General features: G+C 37.9%; 1 protein-coding gene across 1 annotated transcript in view; it reads left to right on the top strand.

Moving 5' to 3' along the window:
- LOC150075748 (uncharacterized) overlaps positions 1-11,941 on the top strand; it is a 205,196-nt gene extending 193,255 nt beyond the window's left edge. Inside the window, exon 9 of the mRNA XM_090387601.1 lies at positions 11,736-11,941. Coding sequence (XP_090243727.1) covers positions 11,736-11,872 — 137 coding nt within the window. The 3' untranslated portion in view covers positions 11,873-11,941. The remainder of the gene's footprint in view (positions 1-11,735) is intronic.
- The last annotated feature ends 218 nt before the right edge of the window (positions 11,942-12,159 follow it).

Genomic DNA, 12,159 nt, shown 5'->3' with positions numbered 1-12,159 from the left:
TATAACTAAATCACTGAGAAAGAGCACTATATATATCACTTAGGAAAATCGCTTGGACACTATTGCTTGGCACTCGAGGCCTGTTCACGGTGTAAACAGGCCCAGTACTAGGTGTGTGCAAGTGAGGGACTTGCCACAGGTGCTGCCTAAAATAGGCACTGCTAGATGTGCTATTGCTTATCTGTATGTGTTAAGATTCAATCTGAATTAGGCGCCTTGACAAGGTTTTGCCTCAGGCGCCACAAATGCTAGTGCCCTTTCTGGGTGTAAAGCTAAAAAAAAAAAAAAAAAAATGGGTGTCATATGAACTGATAAGACTGGTGGTAAAGAAAAAAAAAAAGGAAAGGGTTGAGCAATAGTTATGCTATTCATACCCACTAGGTATGAATAGCATAACCATTGATCATCGCATTCAAGTTACAAATCATCAGATAAATATTTTGCACCTACATTCACACATCAAATTTTGATGGATGGAAATGCCAGAAGTACACCAAGTTATAAATGGAAGTTAAGTGATTTTGTTATAACCGGTTGGAAGAGAAATTGCTGAAGCTAAAAGTAAATAAGGTACTTTGGGCTGATGGGATCTATCTGGTTATATTTAAAGAAGCAGCAAAAGAGGACCTTTGTCCATAATTATGAGAGCATTGTTGGATTGAATGTTCCTATAGATTGTAGTTCTGTAAATGTGTCTCCTATTCAAGGGATTCAAAGGGCAATGTGAGCAAGTATACTTCATTAAGCTTCACTTTTGTTCCAGAGGAAATGATTTAGTCAGTAGTAAAAGAACTATTGCAGAATCATCATAATAGGAATGGAATATACAGAAATCACAGCATGTGATTTCTGTGTACTGAGTCAGAATGGCCAATCAAATTAGCCATTCTGACTCGGTAACAAAGGACCTAGATGCAAATAATAATTTTAACATCATATATTTAGATTTCAGTAAAGCTTTACATAATTGGACCAGTGTTCACAAAATTCACAAAAAAACTCGTGTACAATTGGACCAGTATTCACAAAATTCACAAAAAAACTCGTGTACAATTGGACCAGTATTCACAAAAAAACTTGTGTACAATATGTACATAAGCTGTACAACTTGGACCAGTGTGGCATTAAGGGTAAGTTATTGCTAAGGATAAAGGGATGGTTGAGTGGCAGAAGACAGGGAGGTTATAAATGGGATTTGCTGTTCTTGGACTAGTGGCATTATCATTAGTAGAGGCATATGATGCAAGAAAGCAAGCTTATTTAGTATCAGCCAAAGGGGGGGGATCCCGTTTCACCCACCCATCCATTCACTCCAAACATTTGTCTAGTTCAGCCTTGAATTTATTTAAGTTGTCAACTTCCCACAACGACAGATGGAAGTTTGTTCCAGTGATCGACCACCCGCTGGCTAAAGGCAAATTTTCATACAAATAGTCTACAGTGGTCTTTCTTCAATTTGAAATTATGCCACCTCAGAAACCAAGCAAGAGGAAGTATCCCATCAGCAATGAGCTTGCTCAAACCATTCAAGGCCTTATACACCTCAATCAGATCACCTTGCAGGGGGTGCCTAGTCTCCAGATGCTGCAATTTGCAGAAGTTAACCCTATCTTCGTAACAGCAGCCCTTTGTTCCACTCACTAATCTCGTTGTCCTTCTCTCTGCTCAACATCTTTTCTGAAATGAGGCCTCCAGACCTGTATGCAGTACTCAAGGTGTGGTCTGACCATTGCCTTATACAAGGGAGTATATGATGAGATCCTTGTTGATCAATTCGGCCCTGGAGAGATTGTGCAGAGCTCATGGGGTAGAATTTTCCTCAGTGAGGTCTGTGCTTGTTAACGGGAGAGATTGCTTCCACAGGGATGGGATGGGATACACTTAAATAGAAAGGATGCAAGAATATTTGCTGATGCTATTGAGGCAATGTTAGGTGGGTCAGAAAACTGCTAGCTTGGGGGGGGGAATCACAGACTATTAGATTAACAGTAGCCACAGGTAGAGGTGGAAGTGATTCTTGCACTGCTTCTATTGGAATGTGCAGCTGCCCAGAAAGTAAGTTGCTGGTGATTTCAGGAAACAAGTAAATACATGGGCTCTGTTAGAGTAACTAAGAGTAAGAATTGCATGTACACCAATGGAGTATAGTAAATAAATTAGATGAATTTCAAGTGCTCTTTAAGACATCCAAGGTCGATATTTTTGAGATATCAGAGATGTCACTTAGATATAAGGAATGCAGAATTGGAATTTGGGAAGTACAATGTGGACAGAAAGGATAAACAGGATAAGAAGGGAGGAGGGTTATGCTGTTAGTTGAGAAACATATAAAATCTAAGGAAGTGCATCCAGTTGACATAGATGGACAGTGCAGTGTTGAGTCAGTTTGACGTGATATAAGCACTGGGAAAGTAAAAATGAGGGTAGAAGTTTGTTATAGGCCTAATGACTGATGAGTACAATGAACAGTTATACAGAGAAATAGAGTGGAGCAGTAAATCAGATTGTCTTCTAATTGGGGGATTTTAACTTCCCAGATATAGATTAGAATTTGTGGGTTGGTTACTTGCACACTAGCAAGGCTTTTGTGGATTTATTGGATGATTGCTATCTACAGCACCATGTTAGAGAGGCAACAAGAGAGAGTAACACTCTTGATCTGATTATCAGCAGTAATTATTCATGCATTAAGAATTTACAGATAAAAGAACCACTAGGTGACAGTGATCACAGTGTACTAATGTGGGATTTACTTAAAGATGTAACTACCATCAGGGGTAAAGGGAAGGGTTTATGCTTTCGTAAAGATGACTGCAGAGGTCTCCGAGATAAGTTCTGTACAGTGAGACCAACTGATGATGTTACCAACAGCAAATTCTAAATAGGAAGCATTCAAGGAAATAATTTGGGAAGCTACTAGGCTTTTTGTTCCAACTAAGAAATACTGTTCTAGGTTTAGGCCCAAATGGATGTCAGGTGAACTAATAAGACTTTTGGCAGAGAAGAAAAATGCATGGGATGCACATAAATTGTTAGGTGACAATGAAACCTATGGTAGATAAAAGCTAGTCTGTATTCAAGTCACAAAGAAGGTTAGCCAAGCAAAGACAGCTTATCCGAAATCTTTGGCAAAGTAAAACAGCAGAGACTTCTTTACTTATATAAACTAAAAGGAAGGGGGATGAAACAGATTGGCCCACTTGATATCAGTGGTGTGATAGCTGCCAAACTAAATGAATATTTCGCACTTGAGGAGGAGACGTCCAGATGTTTATCAAACTCTAACAAGGAGTTAAATTATTTTGTAATAACTTAGAGCAAAGTGGAGTGGAGGAGAAATTGTTGAAGTTAAAAATAAGAAAGACACCTGGGATGTAATCTATCCAGTAATATAAAAGGAGGTGGCAAAGGAAGTAAGGAAACCCTTAGCCATAATTATGAGACCACCTTTAGACTCAGGGAAAATCCCCACAGACTGGAGATTTGCAAATGTATCTCCAATTCACAAAGGGGGATCAAAGGGTGACACAAGTAATTACAGACCTGTTAGTTTGCCTTTTGTTCCAGGAAAAATAATGGAGTCACTGGTTAAAGAAGCATTGCAGAATCATCTAGACAAGACAGCAGCAATAATTCAGACACAGCATGGGTTTCTTAAGGGGACGTCTTGTCTGACCAATTTGATTGACTACTATGACGCGGTCACAAAGCAACTGGATGCAAAAAATAATTTTGATATCATATACTTGGATTTCGGGAAAGTTTTTGATACTGTTGCATGTTAGAATTAGCATTAGGAGAGGCATATTATGCAAGAAAGCAAGCTTATGCAGCATCAGCCAGAAAAAGAAAAAAAAAAGCTGGACAGACAGGCATTTGTTCCAAATGCCTGTCTGTCCAGCTCATCCTTAAATTTATTTAGGTTATCAACGTCCACAACAAAAGATGGAAATCTGTTCCACCAATCAACTACCCGCTGGCTAAAGGCATATTTCCGCACATCTATTCTACAACTGTCTTTCCTCAATTGTTGTTGCTTGTTTGTTATTTGGTTTTTAGGAGCTGTTATGTTGTTGTTATTTTAGTTTTTAGGAGCATTAGCAACTAAGGCCATATTGCTCCGAGATATGCGGTGGTCATTCCCTGACCTTTCCGCATCCTCCGTATTTGGTGGTGACGGGCTCGAACCCCGGTCTAATCAAGAATCGTGTGCTACGCACTGCTGCTCCTTCCCACCTGGCTACGGAGGCGCCTGTTTTTAGGAGCATTAGCAACTAAGGCCATATTGCTCCGGGATATGCGGTGGTCATTTTCTGACCTTTCCGCATCCTCCGTATTTGGTGGTGACGGGCTCGAACCCCGGTCTAATCAAGAAGCATATGCTACGCACTGCTGCTCCTTCCCACCTGGCTACGGAGGCGCCCTTTCCTCAATTAGAATCTATGCCACCTCAAGTTCTTAATCTCAGCAAGAAGAATCCAATCATCATTCAGCTTGCTCATCCCATTCAAGCCCTTGAATGACATGACACCATGACCTGCCCTGGCAACCCGTCTGCATTGCTCAGCGAACTTCATATTTGACTGCACAATACACCTCAATCAGATCATCTTGCAGGTGCCTACTCTCCAGGCACTGCAATTTGCAGAACTTAAGAATTTCTTGGTAACAGCACCTCATTGTTCCCCTTACCAATCTTGCCCTTCTTTGTACTCATTCTAGCAACTCTACATCCTTCCTTAAATGAGGCCTCCAGACCTGTACATAGTACTCTCGGTGTGGCTTGACCATTGCCTTATACAAACGAATAATCACCTCCTTATCCCTGCTAGAAAAATTCCTGTATATCATTGACATGACACCATGACTTGCCCTGGCAACCCGTCTGCATTGCTCAGCGAACTTCATATTTGACTGCACAATTACCCCCAGGTATTTTTCACTTTCCACTTCCCTGAGTGTAGTACCACACAGTTGGTACATTTCTCTTGGGTTATTGCTACCCATTGCACACTTTGCATTTGTCAATGTCGCCACTTCAACTGTTGGACAAATGGGCTGAGAAGTGGAAACTTCAATTGCCACTTTTTAGCCCATTTGCCCAACTTATCTAGATCCAGTTGGAGTAGCATACTGTCTTTACTGCCGTTAACAACCCTGCCAACCTTTGTATCATCTGCAAACTTGGATATTAAATCTGTTATACCTTCATCAATATCACTGATAAATAAACAAAACAACAATGGATCCAACACCGAACCCTGGGGAACTCCACTAATGACATTAGATCACGAAGAGCAGTGTCCATTGATAACCACTCTCTGTCATCTCTCACTCAACCATCCCTTTATCCATTGTAGCAACTTACTCTTAATGCCATCATCATCATCAGCTAGCCATTTTCAATCCACTGCAGGATGAAGGCCTCTCCAGCAACTTTCCAGTTCCTTCTGTTTTGTGCAATGGCCATCCATTTACTACCGACAAACTCATGAATTTCATCTATCCATCTCCGCCGCTGTCTTCCAGGTTTTCTTCTAGCTCCTCTTGGGTGCCATTCTGTTATTTTCTTAGTCCATCTGTCGTCATCATGTCTTTGAGCTATGTGTCCTGCCCAAGACCATTTTAGTTCTTTAGTTTTGACAAGAATGTCGTTTACTTGAATTTGCTGCCTAATCCATGTGTTTGTCTTCTTATCTGACAGTCTGATTCCCAATATAATTCGTTGCATTCTTTGCTGTATAGTTCTCAGCTCCTCTTCCATTCATATGGTGAGTGCCCAAGTTTCACTTCCATAAGTCAAGGTGGGGAGTATACATTGGTTCATTATTTTACATTTCAGACAAACTGGGATATTGCTGTTCAGTATGTGACTATATTTCCTGAATGCTATCTATCCATCCAAAATTTATTCTTCTCTTGACTTCCAGCCATTTATCATTATTACAGCTAATAACTTGTACCAGATAAGTTATCTGGGACAAGTTATTTGAAAAGGTGGAGTCAAGTATGACTCCACCTTTTCAATTACTGCTCCTTCAATCATTATGTCCCTTTCTGTGGCATGCTTGTTCATCATTACTTTTGTTTTATCCGTATGCATCTTTAGTCCAAAATCCTTACTAACTGCATAACTTATTAAGATTTTCCTCTAATTCTTTGGGATCGTGGCTTATGACCACAATGTCATCTGCAAATCGTAAATGGTTTAGGTACTCTCCATTCACATTGACTCCTCTCTACACGCTTCTTGATTAGACCGGGGTTCGAGCCCGTCACCACCAAATACGAAGGATGCGGAAAGGTCAGGGAATGACCACCGCATATCCCGGAGCAATATGGCCTTAGTTGCTAATGCTCCTAAAAACCAAATAACAACGACTCCTTTCTGCGACCAGTCTAATCTTCTGAAAGCTTCCTTGAGGGCAGCAGTAAACAGCTTCGGAGATATTGTGTCTCCTTGTCGAACTCCTTTCTCAATTTTTAAATTTGCCACTGTCTTTGTGTAGTCTAATAAAGGAGGTAGCGTTCTCATATATTTTCTTCAAAATCATAATATATGGGGTATCTATGCCTTGTCTTTTCAGTGCCCGAAACATTGCCTTATGCTGTATGGAGTCAAATGCCTTTTCATAATCCACAAATGCCAGACAAAATGGTGTTTTATATTCATTTGCTTTCTCCATTAGCTGTGATATTACGTGAAGGTGATCCATAGTTGAGAATCCTGTCTTTCTTTTTACTTCTACTAATAATTATGGCAACTCTTCTAGATTAATTCAAATAAACTTAATTAATCCTACATTAAAATGAATAACAAACTGATGTTAATAATAAAGAAATTTGATTTTTACCTTCTGTAGAAAGATATTCTCAAAGGAGAAAGGAAATGAGCATTCATGATTATAACAAAGACATAGGAGAAGAGAATTTAGCATTAGTAGAGGCATGTGATGTAAGAAAGCAAGCTTATGTAGCATCAGCCAAAAAAAAAAAACATTTCACACATCCATTCTTTCTGAATGTTTGTCCAGTTCCTCCTTGAATTTATTTAAGCTGTTAACTTCCACAACGTTTGTTCCAGCAATAAAAAACACGCTGCCAAAAGGTAAATTTTTGCACATCTATTCTATAACTGTCTTTCCTCAATTTGAATTGAGGCCCCCTCAGGATCATAATATGAGCAAGAGGAAGAATCCCATCAGAATTGAGCCTTCCCACCCCATTCAAGGCCTTATACACCTCAATCAGATCACCTCACAGGTACCTAATCTCCAGATGCCGCAATTTGCAGAACCTAAGCCTTTCTTGGAAAGACCACCCTTTTGTTCCTCTCACCAATCTTGTTGCTCTTCTCTGTACTCGATCAAGCAACTCTACGTCCTTCTTAAAATGAGGCCTCCAGACCTGTACACAGTACTCAAGGCATGGCCTGACCATTGCCTTATACAAAGGGATAATCACCTCCTTTTGCCTACTACCAAAATTCCCGTATATCATTGACAATACCTGCTCTGGCACATGTCTGCACTGCTCAGAAAACTTCATATCTGACTGCACAATTACTCCCAGGTCTTTTTTGTTTTCTACCAGCCTAAGTGTAGTACCACACAGTTGGTACATTACTCTGGGGTTACTTCTACCCATATGCAGTACTTTGCATTTGTCAATGTTAAACTTCAGTTGCCACTTCTCAGCCCATCTGCCCAACTTTTCTAGATCCTGTTGCAGTAGCACGCTGCCATTACTGTTATTAACAACCCTGCCAACCTTTGTGTCATCTGCAAACTTGAACATTAAGCTTGATATATCTTCATCAATATCATTGATAAATATACAAAACAACAGTGGGTCCAACACCAAACCTGGAGGACTTCACTAATAACATTAGTCCACGAAGAGCAGCATCCATTGATTACCACTTACTGTCTTCTCCCACTCAACTGCCCTTTTATCCATTGTAGCAACTTACCCTTAATGCCATACTTCTCAAATTTGTACAGTAGTCTTCCATGTGCAAAAGTGTCAAAAATTTTCCAGAAATCCAAGTACAGTACAACCCCATTATTTGCGATATTTGTATTCGCAGTTTCACCTAATCGTGGTCGCTGATTTAATGTAAAATGAAACCTAAAAAAAAAAAAAAACATGGGAATTTTAAAGCACTGTGGACATTTTCCTCCATAAAAAATATGCATGTGACTAAAATCATCCTACCCAGCCAAAACAGTCCTCAGATGTTTCCCACTATTCCTTGTTCAGTATGTGTTATGCACTTGTCATAGAAGGTTTCATTGTTTGCTTTTAATTGATATGCTTACGAAATCTACCATTTTGCAGGGTGTTAGTGTGAACAGACTTTTACAAGTGTGTTAATGGTTAAAAGAAAGTGACTATTGTGGACAAGTTCTTTTCTAGCCCCTTCGAAAATATGGCTATGAATCACAAGGGAATTTGTGAAAATATCAAAGGTGATGATATTAGTGAGTAAAATTGAGTTATTAGACATAATTTGTAATGGTGAAGGTGTCGTGTCAGTGGCAAAACATTATAAAATCAATGAGTCAACGGTACGATCAATTAAGAAATCGGAATCAAAGATCCGCCATAGTGGGCATGAAAACACGCTAATTGCTTCAAAAATTTGCTCTGTAATTCGTGATGCCAAATTAGAAAAAATGGAAAAGGCTTTAAATCTCTAGATAGAAGACTGAACTCAAAATAAAATTCCATTAAGTTCACCCATCGTTCATGAAAAGGCAAAATGCCTTTATCAACACTTTAGCAAAACTTATTATAGCACTGCCAGGATAATTTTTTTATCTAGCAAAGGCTGGTTTGAAAGGTTTAAACATCAATATGGCCTTCATAACGTGAATCTTCTAGGCGAGTTTGCATTAGTGGATTTTGTAGCTGCAGAAGAAAGTTTCCCAACTGAATTTTAAAAAAAATTAGTTATGGACAAAAGGATATGTTCCCGAATATGTGTTCAATGCAGATGAAACTAGGTTGTTTTGGAATAGAATGCCAGCCAGAACATACTTAACACAAAATGAAAAATCTGCTCCTGGATTCAAAGCTACCAAAGATAGGCTTTCTCTTTTATTTTGTGCAAATGCTAGTGTTCACATGATCAAACCGATGCCCATGTATAAATCGCAGAATCCACGTGCTTTGAAAGAAAAGAATAAAGAACATCTTCCAGTTTATTCGAAATCCCGTAAACTGGAAGATGTAACAACTACACTTTTTAGAGAGAGTGGGTTAATGATAGCTTTGTGCGAGAGGTGGAAAGTTACTGAGCTTCAAAATCTTTGCCTTTCGAAGTTTTGCTTCTTATTGATAATGTGCCAGAACATCCAAGCAGTCTAGCATTTGACCACCCAAACGTTGAAATTGTGTTTTTGCCACACAACACCACATCACTTTTACAACCGCTAGACCAAGGTGCGATTGCTGCATTTTAAGTCTTACTATGTTAAGAGAACTTTCACTGGCTTAATTGAAAAAATTGAAAGGGAGTCAGACTTAACTGTAAGTCGAAGTTGGTAAAATTATAACATTGCAGATTGCCTGATCAACATCAAGGCATCAGTTGATGCCTTGACTTGAGACCATCTACAATTAGCACATGTTGGCAAAAATTGTGGCCAGAAGTGGTTGTTGCTAAAATAATCCCCAATGTCAATGAACTGGTTGTCGATATTGTAGAAATCTTACAGGGAATAGAAGTGGGAGTGTTGAAAACATTGATGCAACAGACATTCAAGAACTTATTTTGAGACTCATGCAGATGAACTTACAATAGAAGAGTTGGATGAATTAGTGACAAGGTCAAATGATAACCAAAATGAATCTGAGTAGGAAGATCTCAACATTGTTAGATTACAATTAAATACCAAATCGTTAAAGGAAATGTTTAGCATTTCCATACAACTTTTAGAAAAGGTGGTGGAAATGGATTCTAATTTGGAAAGAAGCATCAAGTTTAAATGAGGTCTAGAACAGTTAAATTACTCTTGCCTTACAGGAAAATCCAAAAGGAGCTCAATAAAAAATGAAGAAACAAACTTCGATTATGAGTTATTTTTTCATGAAGCAACCCATATTCTTGACATGTTTTTGAAAGATTTGTTTGAAATTTCTAATAAATGTTACATTTAATATTAAATGTGTTCTTATTTTTATTTCAATACCTTATGTTTGTATTGCACTATGTACTGTCTGTGTTTGTCTATGTACATAGTCATATTATCTAGATACATGTAACACATATAGTGTTCTCCCCTGGACTTATCAAATGGGTGCACCGCCCGACTAAAAGTTAAGCTATTCTCGTGGTACCGTATGGTACTGCTGACTGATCTTGATCAGTATTAGCTCGAACATACTATGCAATCGAGGTCATTGCGACAGGAGCATATAATGTTAATTTATACAATTAATTTTTGCTCTGGATCGCTTAAGTCACATTTATAAATAACAGAAAATTTTATAATATTGCGAAGTATTACAATGTATTTATTTGTTCCGTGATGACCCCAGCACCCTGCCCTCCATTCTAATAGAAGCAGTGCAAGAATCACTTTCACTTCTGTCTGTTGCTACTGCTAATCTTTTAGTCTGTGAATCCCCCCCCCTTCCAAACTAGCAGTTTTCTGACTCACCTAACACTGCCTCGATAGCATCAGCAAATATTCTTGCACCCCTTCTATTTACGTGTATCCCATCCCTGTAGAAGCAGTCTCTCCTGTTAATAACACAAGATTTGTGATGGGAGTGGATGGAATTATGGCAGTCTCTTTTCATACAATTTCTTGACATTATGATGAATGTATAAATAGCAACTTTGAAAGCCTTGACAAAATCAAAGAGAATAGAACTGCATCTAAAAAAAAAAGATTGCGATCTCTTTATAATGAAATTATTAAGAACAACTCAATATAATATCTATATTTTTCATCTAATCACAACAGAAAAACTTTCAAATGATGGGCAACTTTGGGATATAAACAGTGATTGCAAGCTCAGGAAAATGTAATAGTAACAGCATAATTAAAGTTTTAAAAACTCAGATGAATCATAATTGTCAAGCATTCTAATGTTCCTTGGGATGTTATTTTTGAATATTGAATACGCTGATATGCATTATTTTTTGCCATTGGTTCAAAACTAAAAATGAACATTGTTCTGTTTTTTATTTTATTTTTTTGTTCGCTATTAAAAAAAAAATTGAAGAGATAACTGAACATTAAAATTTATTTTATTGTGAATGCACACTAGAAAATTGTGTAGTAACTAGAGGGCAAATGTGTGTATATTGGATTTGATGTGCATATCTGCACCCTGCTTGATGAGCAGAAATGAATGGACCTGGCTTGGCTGACATGGGAAGAAAGTAGCAGGTGCTAAATGCTAATATCCTAAAAATGACTTGTATTTTCTGAAAAATAATTTTTTGGTAAGAATATTATTTTGTGACCATCTAATCTTGTAGTGCTTCTCTGTACCTTGTTTAATTTGTGGGGGGGGGGGTGTTTCTTTTTTTTTTTTTTTTTTTTTTTTTAAATTGCTACCTCTATCTGGGAGCAACAAAATATATAGAAATCAAAAAAGCATTTTTGAATATAATGGATTTGATTCTTATATAATTCTTTTGTTCAGTGTGTGTGTGTGAATTTTTTATTTTGAAAGTAGATCTAACAGAAAGGAATATATCAATGTGATACTTTCAGGGCGAGGTAGAAGGAATACCCGAAGTCTCTATCTTGAACCTAAGGCCACATCACCTGTTCAGAGTGAAGATGATATTGATCGTACCAAAGTCTTCTCAAGGTTGAAGGGAATCATTGACAGTGAAGATAGTGACTGAGAAAGAACTTTGAGAAACTCTAAAAAGCTTGTGATACAGTTTTAAAAATAAATCACAAACATGTACAGTTTTTAGTATATCTTAAAATAAACTTGAATAATTTTTCTTTTTGTATTTTCTTCTCTTTGACCTGTTTGTTTGTTGTACATGCCTTAAAAATAAACTGTCCCCCCCATGGGTTTTTAATATTTAACTTGTAAAATGTACAGTGATAAAGCAATAATTTTTCTAATACAGATCACATACCTTCAGTTCCTCTGCTGCATAACCATTTTCAAAAGGTAATA

The sequence above is a fragment of the Mastigoproctus giganteus genome, chromosome 13 (genome assembly GCF_048544385.1).
Source record: "Mastigoproctus giganteus isolate SK-2022 chromosome 13, ASM4854438v1, whole genome shotgun sequence".
Taxonomy (NCBI): Eukaryota; Metazoa; Arthropoda; class Arachnida; order Uropygi; family Thelyphonidae; genus Mastigoproctus; species Mastigoproctus giganteus.
This window is presented reverse-complemented; position numbering and strand designations above follow the sequence as displayed.